Source organism: Prionailurus viverrinus, chromosome C1 (genome assembly GCF_022837055.1).
Source record: "Prionailurus viverrinus isolate Anna chromosome C1, UM_Priviv_1.0, whole genome shotgun sequence".
Lineage (NCBI taxonomy): Eukaryota > Metazoa > Chordata > Mammalia > Carnivora > Felidae > Prionailurus > Prionailurus viverrinus.
In genome coordinates, this window is record NC_062568.1 from 58,114,342 (window position 1) to 58,129,696 (window position 15,355).

At 36.0% G+C, this 15,355-nt stretch overlaps 1 protein-coding gene across 2 annotated transcripts in view; it reads right to left on the reverse strand.

The window, feature by feature from the left end:
* Window positions 1–1,976: 1,976 nt before the first annotated feature.
* UBR3 (ubiquitin protein ligase E3 component n-recognin 3) overlaps window positions 1,977–15,355 on the reverse strand; it is a 234,392-nt gene continuing 221,013 nt past the window's right edge. For both annotated transcript variants that reach the window (XM_047870436.1, XM_047870435.1), the window contains exons 36-39: window positions 10,554–10,733; window positions 5,605–5,814; window positions 4,696–4,835; window positions 1,977–4,391 (exon numbers count right to left, since the gene is read on the reverse strand). In XM_047870436.1, coding sequence (XP_047726392.1) covers window positions 4,274–4,391; window positions 4,696–4,835; window positions 5,605–5,814; window positions 10,554–10,733 — 648 coding nt within the window. In that variant the 3' untranslated portion in view covers window positions 1,977–4,273. The remainder of the gene's footprint in view (window positions 4,392–4,695; window positions 4,836–5,604; window positions 5,815–10,553; window positions 10,734–15,355) is intronic.

The following is a 15,355-nucleotide window of genomic DNA, read 5'->3' on the forward strand; positions in this document are numbered from 1 at the left end:
CTCCCTACACCTCCACTTTCACCCAGGTATCTCCTACACAGTATTTGGGATCATCACAGACATCTGTATCCCCTGGAAGCCTCTTCATACTCCCAAGTCTGGTTTTGAGGTCCCTACAATAGTACCTTATACTCCACTTTCCTCCCTGCCAGCCTCCCCACCCCCAACACACAGCATTTGTAGCATTAATCACACAGAAAGCTATATGAGAAAAGAGGTTATCTGGTTTCTTTTCCATTGTCTTTCCAGTATTCATCATTGCCTGTCACATAAGAGGAGCTCAATAAATATTTACTGAATGGATTCAAATGTTTCAACAGTAATTTGTCCTGATTCCAAATGAAAACTTTGAAAACTTGCATTAAATCTGCTCATTAAATCTTATCATGAATTCCAATCCTATACCCCTCAATTTACTTAGCATGGGCCCCACACTCATTCCAACCAGCACTCCTAATTCTCTTACCATCTGATACTGCACCCACCTAATTCCCAGTCTAACTTCTATCTTTAAGGTCCTGGACTGCTGATCTCAGAAGCTCTATAAAGTCATAGAACCTTTCTAATTGGGTCCATTAAAACGTTATGGCCTCTAACCCTATTGGGCTCTCAATATGACTTCCGTGGTGCTTCTCCTTATTTCTAGCCTATTCTCTCCTAGCATATGTATGAATCACTTACCACTTAATCAAGCCCCCAGATACACTAGGCCTGCTCACTGTCAACAGATGATCCTGCTCCTCTGTCACAACTTAAGAGGGAATCAGATATGAATCCTCTTAGTTTGCTCCAGACTTTCTTCCCTTTCCCTTTGTGTCTTTTCCTTCCTCTTAACCTGAAGCCTTTATCTGTGCTCTTGACCCTACTTCTCTGGCTTGCTTTTGGGCTCTGCCGCATCAAGCTTGGCATTGCCACATTTTACATGGTAACTCTACATAAGGTCCCATTATGCCTTTTCATTGTGTTGCCTCAGCTGGAGTCACATTCATTCCACTGCTACTTGATTATGGCACAGCAGAATGGTAGATAATAGCTCTTCTGTATTTCATATGCCTCATTATCAAGGGAGCTTGAAGGGTCACAACTTAAGAAGTGATCCTGTTGCCATCCTTCTGCCCACTCCAGCTCATCCAGCCAGATCATAAAGGAAAAGAACGATGTGCTGTAAATGGGACCGAGACAGTCACAAGTCTTCTGCTCTCCCACCATCACATGTCATACATAACCCCCAGTAAATGTATCTATCTCATCTTGGTGATTTGATTCTAGAGCTTAAAACCCTGTTGTGATGTGTTTTGTTGTTGTTTAACATGCCCTTAAAGATAAGCCAACAACAGGAACTTGAGAGTCAGCCATTACAATTCCGGAGACGGGATAGACTCTTGTGTTGTATATCCTCTTATGCTGCTGTCACCTCTAAGTCTTCAAGTGTTTTCAAATCAGCATCTTTTCCAAGTCACAGAAATCAAATCAGTAAATATCCAAATACATAAAACAGAAAAAAAGATGTGTGAATACAAATGGATTCCTAGTTGATAACTGCCTGGTAAACTGCAGGGTGGGAGGGGGAGGGGTGAACACCGTCAATTCCAGAACAACCATGGATCACTCAAAATAAACACTCTCATAAAGCACTTCAGATTTCTGAAGTGTAGCTGGAATTTTCAGAAAGCAGCAAGGACCACACAGTGTTCCTCAGATCTGCATATCCACTTCCTTCTCTCCTACTTCCAAAAACACACACACTTATACCAAGAGCTTTGTATTCATTTTAAGACAAGGACAGAAGAAACAGGAACTACCTATGTAAACAAAAGGTATTAAGGCAAAGCAAACCCTTTATATTTAACCCTACCTTAAAGCAACTATTAGTTATGTTATGCTTTGATCTTTTCCACTATGCTCACTTATATATATTATTGTCAATACCTTTGAAAAAAAGAAAAAACATGTAAGAATTAAACATTTTAAGGACCTTTCACAAACCAAATGACAGTAGGTTTTTATTAACATATCTTACAATGTTGATTATTCCTAGTTTTGTAATCTCTGCTTAATTATAAAGATTGATTTAGCCTCTACAGTAATGTACTGTATTTAAATGATCATTCATACAAGATATCACACCAGTACATTTTTTTTTTTGAATAATATACACACATCACTCTAGCTTGGACCTGTTATTTTTAAAAGTGGGTTTATAAATGGGACTTATAAAAGTTATGGGGGAAAAAATTAAAGTTCTAGTTTAGCAGCATGCATGTATGTAATTCAAGTACAATTTTCAACCAAGTGCTTTTTAAAAATTTACTGGTGACTAATTCACCAATATCAAAATAAACACTATCAAATACCCAAATTTTAATGTTAAGGCTAATATTTTCACTTCACATCCATATGCACAACCATAAAACATTCCATTTTAAATATGTAGTAATCAAAGTCAGAATACATTATACCATGTATATATAGCATCAGAGTTTCAAACTGTAGAATTATTCAAGTTCATGAATCCTGTAACAGTATTTACTAGAGATTTAAATTAGCATTTTGCTCTTCAACCACACTTACAAATGGTCTGGTATTCATAATGACCGATGCAAAAAATATGACAGGCTGAACTTATGATACAGTATTTAAAAAAGTAGCAATGTGTTGGAAAGGACAACTATTTAGTTAAACAGAATCAGTCTCATCTTTCAGAAAGTTATCTTAATATTTTGGAAATGTATATAAAAATAGCAAGCTATTTCCATGTATTTTATTGTAGAGCTATAGGTCATTTTTTGACATTTTGAACACATTTGAACATGTACTGTTCTGCTCTATTTTAATGCAAGACCATCGTTTAATGTCCATTTTCACATTCTGTAATGTCATGTCATTTGATAATTTTTAGAACATAGATCTGACTTTATTTTTGTATTTTATCATTAGATGCTTTTTAGTTTTTTACATGTAAAAATGTAATTTTATATAACAAGCCATGGAAGTTCGAAGTACCAGGAACTGCTTGATAGCACTATATATTAAATAGTCATCAAATTACTAAATAATTTGGAAGAAAAATCTTGTTAGCAATATATAACATGCTTTTCTGTAATCTTCCTTCTCTATTTATAGAGTGGGTTTTAGCTCAATCATTCCCATTCTTACTGATTAAAACCCCGACAAACATAAATTGCTTTTCGCAGCAGCTTCTAAGAAGAATGCAGATGCGGCTCATTCATGAGGGTCATCACCACTGAGCCTCTTCTTTTCCTTTTGGGAAACCAAGCAGAAATAGCAGTGATTACGCCGCACAAATACAATATAGATGAACCTCTCGAGATGACAGGGAAGTTCCAAAACTAAGCTTCATTTGTGGGTAAGTCTGAGCATTTCCAATTCAATCATTTAAACAAAAACTTGGTTGGTAATAAAAGGGGGGCATGCACAAAATCAAAATCTGCCATGTGTATGCTCTTAAAACTTTCGATTTTACACCAAAATCTATTTGTTAATACCTCAAGTAATTCATCCAACTGAAATGGCAAATTTTGATTTTTAATGACTCCCTCCCCAACCACACATATGTCCCCCAAAATGTACTGTATTATATTAACAGCAGCTATCTACTTATTTTACAACTATTTCAATTATATACCTGGGGAGAATATTTATGAAATTCCTGAGAATGAATTAAGTTTTCAGCAAAGCCTTAAACTTTTAACAGATTCCTCACAATAAGAAAAAATTTTAAAGTCCTACTATTAGACCAACTTTTACTATACAGTATTTCACATAAATCATGTTTTACATTTTTTTTTCTAGTTACATACAGCAAAAATCTCAAATCAACACAAGAATGGCAGAGGGAAAAGATGCACTGTGTTTAGCAGATGCAAATTAAAACACACAGATATAAAGAAGCAGTAAAACTTTAAATAAATCACACCCACTCTAAGTATCAATGAATAGCTGATATGCATTGCTGGGAGAATCATTTTTAAATGATTTTGTCAACAAGTTGTGCTTATTATTAATTGTGGACTTAAAAAAAAAAAAGGACCATTAAAGAATGATTTAACTTATTTGTTATGTTCTCCAGATACTTAAAAAAAAGTTTATTATACCATTAATGTCATTACCAAGCACCTAATTTTGGAAAGGCTTCATAATATATGTTTTCTTTTTCTCTCTCAGCAAAAGCGTTAATCCCCAAAACTAAGGTAAAGCTTATTGTTGATAAATTCTTAATGAAAATGATATAATGCAATGCTGAGGTGGTGAATCACAGCCCATTGTAATGTGGACCCCATCTTTTATTGATGTGATCAAAAGTATGAGAAATCCACTGCTGCTCAAGAACTTTGTATCTTTCTTTACAAATGTAGAGAGGCTTGCCTCGCCTAGAATAAAAAGGGAAAAAAAGGCATTAAAAGTAATACAATACAGTGAAGATTTCACACACATTATTAAAAAATAGATTCTTTATGGTAAAAATCTCATATAGTAATCTGGTTTATTTCCTATTTCCTGAGCATATGGACGTGGAAAGTATCTCAAAAACTAGAAATAGCTCTAAAGTAATGACTGTCAGAATTTCTTGATAGAAAACATATTTGTTATTACAATTACAAAGCCAGGAATGGTACATTGTTCTTACTGATCAAACCTCAATAAAACATTTAAATATATCCATGTGCATCTAACCTAAGATCCCGATCTTCTTCTCCGTGAGCATCCAAATACACAGAACCCCACAGGCAGAAGCGGTGGCCTCGAATGATGATAATCACTGATGCATTGATTAAAAGGAAAATCCCTGTTCCAGCACCACAGTTCTGAGAATGCTAAAAAATTAAAAATATATTAATGATCTTCATGATCAAATGGACCTTATAAGAAAATAAAGAATGCCTTAATCTTCTCTTCTAAATAATACTGAAATATTTCTTAATTTTTTAAAAAGTTCACTGATCCATTTTGAGAGAGAGAGAGAGAGAGAGAGAGAGCGAGCGAGCATACAGGGGAGGGGCAGAGAGAAAGGGAGAGAGAATCCCAAGCAGGTTCTGCACTGTCAGCACAGGAGCCTGAGGCAGGGCTCACGAATGGTGACATCATGACCTGAACTGAAGTCAGATGCATAATCTACTAAGCCACCAGGTGCCCCTACTTAAATTTTTAATAAGATTTCATCTAAGTTAAACTTATAATTTCATTCTTAACACTTGATTAATAATACATTAGGAGGAATTTGGGTAAGGATTATATGGGAAAGCAATTAAGAGCCACCTTAAATCTAACTCTGAGGCTAGCATCCACAACAGCAGGCAGGACTGTTGTTTCATTGTCCATCATTTAAGAGCATGAGCCATTAAAGGGCAATGGGAGTAGGGAGAGGAACTGGAATTGTACTTAAGAAAAGTATTACTCACTTGAATTTTTTTAACCTTTCTACCAGATTAAAAAGAACAAACAAAGGAACAAAAATGAAATCCTTGCGTACTGTGCATTTAATTCAAAGAGTAGTTAAATATGAAGAGTTGGCTTCACCACATATACATTTCCATGTGACAGATTTCAGTTTTCATAAATTGTATATTATTTACTATTACTTACCAATACACATTCACAGTAACTCTGTTGCTTGCAGCAAAGTCCTTTCAGGCATACAAAAGTACCACAAACAAGGCAAACAGCAGGATCTTTAGGAACTTTGGTGCAGACACTACAGGTCTTTCTGTGGTAGTACTGAAAAATGGTGTTATAATTCTCAGGCAACTGGAGCAGGTGTGGTAATTTCCATCTTGACTCTTGGATAAGCAAGGCCTAAAATATCCAAAAATACTCATTAGTCCTTTGTATTTAAGTCACTAACAAAAAAAATTTTTTTTCAAAATACTGTACTTATTTTTTACAGGCTTGTTTTGTTTTTTGTTTCAAGTTTTTACTTAAATTCTGATTAGTTAATATATAGGGTAATATTGGTTTCAGGAGAATTTAATGATTCATCACTTACATATAAAATATACAGTGATCATCACAACAAGTGCCCTTCTTAATACCCATCACCCATTTAGCCCGTCCCCCACCCACTTCTCTCCATCAAGCCTCAGTTTGTTCTCTATAGTTAAGGGTCTCTCATTGTTTGCTTCCCTCTCTGTCTCTCTTCTTTTTCCTCTTCCCTTATGTTCATCTGTTTTGTTTCTCAATTTCCACATATGAGTGAAATCATATGGTATTTTTCTTTCTGACTTAAAGGCTTTTTTTTTTTATTATTAAAGAAAAAGCCTCTGTATGCCTGTGGTATATCTTCTTTGTTAAAACTCTTCTCATTTTCATTTTACAAATGACTAAAACAGTGCTTCAACAATTACCAATCTCTACTTTCATATGTAGTTTCCAATTACAATATGATGTCAGTTTTTAGATTAAGCACATTGAAACCTGTTAATACTGTACAAGAAAAATATTCAACATAGCTGAGAAAGCATGGAAAATATATCTAGATGTACTTGTTTTTATTTTTTTAAATTTTTGTTTAACGTTTATTTATTTTTGAGACAGAGAGAGACAAAGCATGAACGGGGGAGGGTCAGAGAGAGGGAGACACAGAATCTGAAACAGGCTCCAGGCTCTGAGCTGTCAGCACAGAGCCCAACAAGGGGCTCGAACTCACGGACCGCAAGATCATGACCTGGGCCGAAGTCGGCCGCTTAACCGACTGAGCCACCCAGGCGCCCCGATGTACTTGTTTTTAAATAGGCTTAATGCAACATTTTAAAAAGTTAAACATTTTTAAAACCCAAGTTTTGATCTTTCTCAGATAAACAATTTATTGGCTTTTTTTTTTTTTAAGGTAAGGTCATAGTTGTAACTTATTATTTCTACCTCGATACTGTATAATCTAGAATCTCCTTCTTAGAAGATGTAAAATCTACTCACACCACAAGCTGTTAAGGCCTTTTGTATCCATAAGTGCTGGGGCTTACAACTCTTTTCAAAAATTTTCTGCTCTAAGTACGAAAAAACCTGCCAAATTAAATTTCCCTGCATACTATACTTTATTCGTTATTTGCAGTTGTACAAAAATACTGGTAACAGCACTAATTTTTTTCTAGATGCCTCTCCATTAACACTTAAAATAAATAAAATGTAGTACGAATCTATTATCTCAAGAAACTGTATAGAAGGCAGGCAATTCATATGGTGATCACTTCACATTACCTACAGCCATAATCCATCTAAATCAAAGCAGTACTTAAGCAGCCAGCTTGGCACTTATCAATAAGTTCATGGATAAAGTAGCCATGGAGGCAAGAATAAGGACAACATATGGGCTTACAATATGCTATTTGCCTGTATTCAGTGTCCAATCCCACACTGCAAAGATTGCATATTTTGTAATGGGTTGATTATATTACACTTTTCCATCAGTGGAAGGAATAGCCATTTGTCCTCACTGAACTTGATACTTATCTAGATTAGGTTGTAAATTACTCAGTAGCTCACACCACATGGTCTTAAAGAATTCTCTTCAAACAGAGATATAAGGCCAATAGGTAGATGTCTATGGAATTAACTGATTCTAACATATATTCGAAAATCTGAAAAAACTGCTGATCTTTAAATGATGAACTTACTTTGTGATCAATTTTTAGATGGCACCAGCTGGAAGAAAATAACTATCAAAAGGGGTATACGCTCCTACAGAATGAGGTATACAGCCTAAACCAGCAACCAGTATATATGGGTGATCATTTTCTCACAGATGAAATGCACCAATCTGGAAACCAGGGAGTACAAAGTGGTTTTGGCGTCTCTCATGATTACACCTAAGAATTCAGTTTTTTATTTCTGTTTCCCTGCTATTCTGAATTCCTGTGTGATTTTAGGACCATCCTAAGGAAGCTGTGTACTATCCTCCATCAGAGGATATAATAATATTTCTACCAAATTAGAAACTAAATGTCATCTGGCCATTTTAGGTTCCCCACATTACTAGGAGAAGAAAGGAATGGCTTAAAGCATTATCTGGAGGGACCGACCTTGACTATCAGGAGGAACTGAAATATTGCTATACAATTAGCAGCAGTATGTTTCGAAGTTAGAGATCTTCCACCACCACCCCCCCCCACCTGCCATGTCCCAAAACTGTTGCAATCAAACTGTCTGCCTATAACCAAAGAATCTTGGCTGGTATAAAAAAATTAGAAGTAGTAATTCAGGCTATCTTTCAAGGGTAGTTTTGTTAGACTATTCAGTTCCAATCACTGTTTATCTTGTTCAAACTTAAAATTCCAGGTAAAGAAAATCTGGTTGATCTGGGTCAGGGTAAGGATTAGAGACAGAACAGAATGGAATAGGAACAAGCACAGGGATGCAGGTCAGATATAAGTACATTCAAATAACTGGTAAAAATTCAATTTAAGTAGAAATAAATAAATGACTACTATTCTGGCTCTAAAACAAATCATTAGCACTCAATTTTACAAAAAAGATTAATTATTTTTAAATGATGCTTGTTTTTTTTTTTGTTTTGTTTTGTTTTTTTTTTAAGTAGGCTCCATGCCCAGCATGGAGCCCAACACAGGGCTCAAACTCATGACCCTGAGATCAAAACCTGAGCTGAGATCAAGAGCTGGATGTCTAACTGACTGAGCCACCCAGGTGGCCCTAGATGATAAATTCTTACTATCCATCAATATCCATACCAATAATCATATATCCAACATGTAAGCTTGCTATTATGCAGTCAAATGAGTGAATTTTTATCTATTGCTTAACTCATGACTCCTATGAAGACAAAAAATTTTAAGTACACTTATCACTTTCTCCTGTCCTGGTTCTACAATTATACCCATCTCTTACCCCTAGTCATTCCTTATAGGTTTTGAGACATCAATATGTAACTTCAGATTCTAGCTATAATCTACAAATAAATTACTACATAGGACAAAATTTTTACACATAATATACAAGGTTCAAGAAATTCTCTTTCCTTTTTAAAAAAAGAGCATATTATCTCCTTGAGGATTTCCACAAAAAACAAAATGAACAAAAGCAGAGATATTTTTTATTTATGCTTACCTTGCCTTTATTATTCACCCAGTGTTTTAAAAATTAAGTCTAGTCTGACACCTCCCTCTAAAATACTCATTTTCTGTCCCTTGATGTTAAAATTCTCATTTTCCCTGAAACATAGCCCTTCTTTCATCAGTTCTATTTCTACCAATGATATCATCCTACAAGTTAACTGTTCCACAAATATTTATTAGGTGACTAGTCTGTATCAGGTACTTTCTAAGAGCTAGGAATTCAAGGATAAATAAGGAACAATTTTTGCTTTTGGAGCCCCCATTCAGACATATTAAACAAACATAAGTGATAAATATGGCAACTGTTAGTGACCATGGCAAAAGTACTGTCATACAGCACAACAGAGAGAGGGGATTAGAACTGAAGAGGAAGATGGGTTATCAGAAAAAGCTTTATAGAAGACGTATGTGTATCTTAGCAAAACCTTAATGGGTGATTAATTCAACATGAGAAGGGTAGGAAAACTGCTTTAGATAAGAGCAACAGCAATAAGCAATAACACAGATGTTTAAAAATATACAGCACACTTAAGAAACATTCTTCTGTGGTCTGAGCAAGGTGGTAGCAGGGAAGTGATATAGAATGAGGTTAGAAAGGCAAGCAAGATGGTGAAAATTCTTGAATGTCATGCAAAGACTTCCTATCTTCCTCTGGCCAATGGGGCAGCATCAATGGTGCTTTAAGCAAGACCACGTTTCTATCAGATCTATGTCTCCTAGCTACTACTCTTCCGATGATTTGAGTTCCAAGGTCTTAAAGTCAAGTACATCTGGTCATCAAGCCCTATATAGTTTTTCTAAAATGTCTCTTGCATTGGTTACATTCTAATTTCTACTATGCCAGATTTTCTACTATCTAATTTCTACTATAAAACCAGATTTTCTTCACCACCTAAACAATCCCTGACTTTCCTGTCTCCTTCAATTTACCTACTAAAAAAACCTCCCAAATTACCTCCCTAATACACTAATTCCAGTTCTCAAAAACTGTAGTTCTACCTATAGAAGAAAGTCTGAGCACCAAACCAAGGCATTCACAGCCACCTCCCACTGCCCCCACTCTATCTTTCCAATTACCTTATCTCCAAAACAAAATTTTTTACCAGCCAAGCTGGCAGCAAAGGCAAATTGTAAAGTTAAAATGAGGCCTTTTAAATCTGCTAGTCCAGACCTTTGACTTTTAGGTGACAGTTCTCTTTCCAGTAAGCTTACAAGTTCCTTGTCTATCTTAAAATTGCTTTGTATCTTCCAAGTCTAGTACTATCATAATTTAATGCATTCAATAAAAATTTGATGACCTAAAACAAACTAAAAGTAATATATTAATAACTTAGGTTTGTTCACTGAAATATTTCTGCTTTTATACTCATTATATAAGCAAAGCCATTTTTTCAACATCAGTTTATTAACAAATGCTGCCAAGAACAGATAACCTGAAATTTTTAATTATTCATTATTGTTTTTACATACCTTTCCTTGTTCCGCATGTCTTTCAGTAAATGAATTTATCTCAAAACACCACTGAGATATAATATCAAATGCTGGAACTGGCCAATCCAGACAGGAGGCACTGATGAATGGATGTTCTGTTTGGTAAAACGTTGGCAGAAGTCCCAGGCAGCTGGAAAGAACTGAAAATTCTTCTTCTTCCTTTTAGACATGAAACAGGAAATTCTCAAGACATTTCATCAAGAACATTCATTTCTCATTAAAGATATTTTAAGTGTCATCCTTATCAACTGCTTTCGGACAGTAAGAAAATTTTCTTAACATTCAACTAAAGAAAAACGAAGGGAGTAGGAGGAGCAAAGGAGAGAGAATAGGTTTCTAGCTTTTATATTCAAATATCCCCGGTATTTCTCTTTGAAATTCAAATCTTAAACTGCCATACTATCTGTGTCTTCTATGTATTTTTTAAATAGTGTTGCCACATTTCTGATGAATACAGTCTATAGAACCTATCTACTCTGTGAGAGCAAATGTTTTTAGGGCAAAGGGAAAGTGGCTTTTGATTAAAAACACACAGGCTGTCAGTGTGGATGAACAGTAAAAACATGGAATGCACGAGACATAGTGCAAAATAATTTGCCTGGACCCTGAATGAGTGTAAAACAGTTTTTATTTACTCTTTTATTTAAAAAGTTTTTAAATGTTGATTTATCTTTGAGAGAGAGAGAGAGAGAGATAGTGAGTGAATGGAGGAGGGACAGAGGGCGAGAGGGAGACACAGAATCTGAGCTGTCAGCACAGAAGCCGATGCAGGGCTCAAACTCACAAGCCAGGAGATCATGACCTGAGCTGAAGTTGAACGCTCAACCAAATGAGCCACCCAGGCACCCCAACAAGGTCAGTTTTTAAAAGAGGGTGGAGTTTTTAAAAGCTTGAGAGATCTAAGTGCCAGCTAAGCTGAAGCTCTACTCTGTAATAAAAGAACCAAAGAATTCAGTGAGCCAAGGACACATATCCTGATTTTGAAAAGAATTTGTTAGTCTTATAAACACCAAAATACACCCTCCAATCCTTCTCTAACTAAAAGACCATTTAGGAGACTCAAACGTTTACTTTCCCCTGTCCACTGGATCAGTTCCTATCATCCTCCAAATTCCAGGTCACCTGGGAATCCTTTCCCGACCAAACTTAATGACAACTTAGGTTACTCAGCTCCATTCAGATGAAGTTAATCCTTCCATACCTTGTAAACACTTCTCATGTTTATATTTTCTATTAATTAATTAATTTAAAAATAAATCAGCATTTCCTATAAGACTGTGGGAGTAGTCCCTGGGGATAGGGGCTGTGTACCTCCAGCGCTTGGCACATAGTAGACATTCAACACACATCTGTTTGTAAAACTGAACTCATTATGTAGATTAAGCACAAAATTCTAAAATGTACAACAAAGAAAAATAAAGATAAAAAAGCAAAATGATACACAGGCTGAAAAAGATGTTAATGTTTAAAATCTCTAGAAATGAGGCTGCAAATCCCCCATTTACATAGCTACACAAGGCATCTTAAAAAACAACTTTATTGAGGTGTAGTTTATATACCATAAAATTCATCCACTTTAAGTGTATTTTGATGAATTCTGGCAAGTGTAGCCAAGTAACCACTACTACAATAAAACTTTGGAACAATTCCATCCCCTCCAAGTTTCCTTGTGCCTGTATGCCTTCAATTCCAGCCATTACTCCTGGCCCCAAGAAACCACTAATCCTGCCTGCTGTCGTTATAGTTTTGGCTTTAAAAATTTTTTTCATATAGATAGGCTCAAACAGTGTGTGTGTATATGTGTGTGTGTGTGTGTGTGTGTGTGTGTGTGTGTGTGTGTGTGTGTAGATAGATAGATAGAGAAAATCTTTCGTGCCTGGCCTCTTTCAGTTAGCAAAATATTTTGAGATTCATTCATGTTATTCTATCAGCAGCCCATTCCTTTTTACTGCTGAGTAGTATTCCACTGCATGGATATTACCACATTTTGTTGATGTATTCACTAGCTGATGAGTTCTGGCTTGTTTCAGTTTTTGACTACACAAATCAAGCTGTTATAAACATTTATGTAAAAGTCTTTATGTGAATATATGTTCTCATTTCTTTTGGTAGATACTCAGGATAGGAGAATTGTTTGGGTGTCCAAACATAGTAAGTCCACGCTCAGCTTTTTAAAGAAACTGCCACATTTTTTTCAAATTTGATTATAACATTTTGTATTCCCACCAGCAATGAGTGAGAGCTGCAGATACTCCAAATCCTTACCAACACTTGTAACATTAATTTGTACTCTTCTCATCAACAATGATGGCGAACACCTTTTTACTTACTTGTAGGTCTTTTATATGTATTAAAAAATTTTTAATGTTTACTTATTTTGGGGAGGGGGGAGGAGAGAGAGAGAAAGAGAAAGGAATGGAGAAAGGGTGGGAGGGAGAGGCAGAAGAGAGAGAGACAAAGAACTCACAGTGGGCTCCAGGATCCATGCTGTCAGCACAGAGCCTGAAGCAGGGCTTGAACTGTGAGATCATGACCTGAGCCGATGTCGGATGCTTAACCAACTGAACCACCCAGGCGCCTCTCTTTCACACATATCATTCCTATGAAAAGTGCCTATACAAATTTTATGCCCACTGTGTGGTTTTTGTTTTAATTATTGACTTACAAGAGTTCTTAACATATTCTGGATACAAGTCCTTCCTCCATATATTTTTTTAATTGAGATGTAATTTGTATTCCATAAAATTCACCGTCTTAACATGCACAGTTTAGTACATTCACAGAATTGTACAACCATCACAAACTAATTCCAGAATATTTTCATCGCCCTATTGTAAATGGAATTATTTCTTTAAAAAAAAAAATTTTTTTTTAACATTTATTTTTTTTGAGACAGAGAGAGACAGAGCATGAACGGGGAAGGGTCAGAGAGAGAGGGAGACACAGAATCCGAAACAGGCTCCAGGCCCTGAGCTGTCAGCACAGAGCCCGATGCGGAGCTTGAACTCACAGACCGCGAGATCATGACCTGAGCTGATTAACCGACTGAGCCAACCAGGCACCCTGGAATTATTTCTTAAATTTCATTTTTGGATTGCTCACTGCCAGTGCAAATAAATTAGATGTGGGGTTTTTTTTTTGTTTTTTTTTTTTTTTATGGTACATAGATCATGTATCCTATAACTCTGCTGAACTCAGTGATTTGCTTTAATAGTTTTTTGGAGATTCCTTATAATTTGCCCACATAAAAGATTATCTAATTTGAAAACAGACGTTATTTTACCTCTTCCTTTCCAATCCAGATGCCTTTTATTTCTTTTTCTTGCCTAACTGCTCTTCCCAGAACCTCTAATTCAATACTAAAAAGAAGTGATGAGGGCAGCCATCCTGGTCTTTCCTGATCTTCAGGAGAAAGTTTCCTATCTTTCATTATTAATTATGATGTTAGCTATGCATTTTTCATACATTTCTTTTATTAGGCTGAAAAAAATTGCTTACTGTTGTTTTTTTAGTGTTTTTACCATGAACAGGAATTGAATTTCGTCCAAAAAAATTTTTGACTACTGAGATGATAATATGCTTTTTAAAAATCTCTTTTTTTTTTTTTTTAATTTTTTTTTTTTTTTCAATGTTTATTTATTTTTGGGACAGAGAGAGACAGAGCACGAATGGGGGAGGGGCAGAGAGAGAGGGAGACACAGAATCGGAAACAGGCTCCAGGCTCTGAGCCATCAGCCCAGAGCCCGACGCGGGGCTCGAACTCACGGACCGCGAGATCGTGACCTGGCTGAAGTCGGACGCTCAACCGACTGCGCCACCCAGGCGCCCCTAAAAATCTCTTTTTATTGATATGGTGAATTAAATTAAATTAAATGATTTTTGTTGTTGAACCAACTATGCATTCCTAGACTAAACCCACTTGGCCATGATCTTCTTGGCCATCCTCTTCTTTTTTTTTTTTTTTTTTTTTCAACGTTTTTATTTATTTTTGGGACAGAGAGAGACAGAGCATGAACGGGGGAGGGGCAGAGAGAAAGGGAGACACAGAATCGGAAACAGGCTCCAGGCTCCGAGCCATCCGCCCAGAGCCTGACGCGGGGCTTGAACTCACGGACCGCGAGATCGTGACCTGGCTGAAGTCGGACGCTTAACCGACTGCGCCACCCAGGCGCCCCGTTGGCCATCCTCTTCTACTGCTAATATTTTGTCAAGGCGTTTGCTTTATGTTCATGAAAGATGTGGGTTTGTAGTTTTCTCACGATGCCTGATTTGGGTGTCAGGGTAAAATTGGCCGATTAAAATGAATTTGGACTGTTTCTTCTTCCTCTGTTTTCTGAAAGAGTTTATATGTATCAATGGAATTTCTTCCTTAAATGTTTGATAGGATTAACCATGATGTTATCTTTGTTGGTATAAAGTTGTTGACTTTTCTTTTTTGGAAGGATAATAATTATAGAGGTTTAATAGCTAAATCAACTTTCTTACTTTATACAGATCTAGTTAAGACTTTCTATTTCTTCTTGAGTCAGTTTGAGTAAGTTTTATTTTTCAAGGAATTTGTCCATTTAATCTACATTATCAAATTTATTGGCAAATGTTATTCATAATACTCTCTTACAGTTTTGTAGGGATGTTTCCTCCTTCATTCCTGATATTGGTAATTTGTACCTTCTTTTCTTTTTCTTATCGATCTGGTGAGGAGTCTGGCTCCTGGTTAAAATTCTACGTGTGGTTTTTTCAGACCTAACTATAGGCAATTTATAAAGGTTTTACTTCGCAGG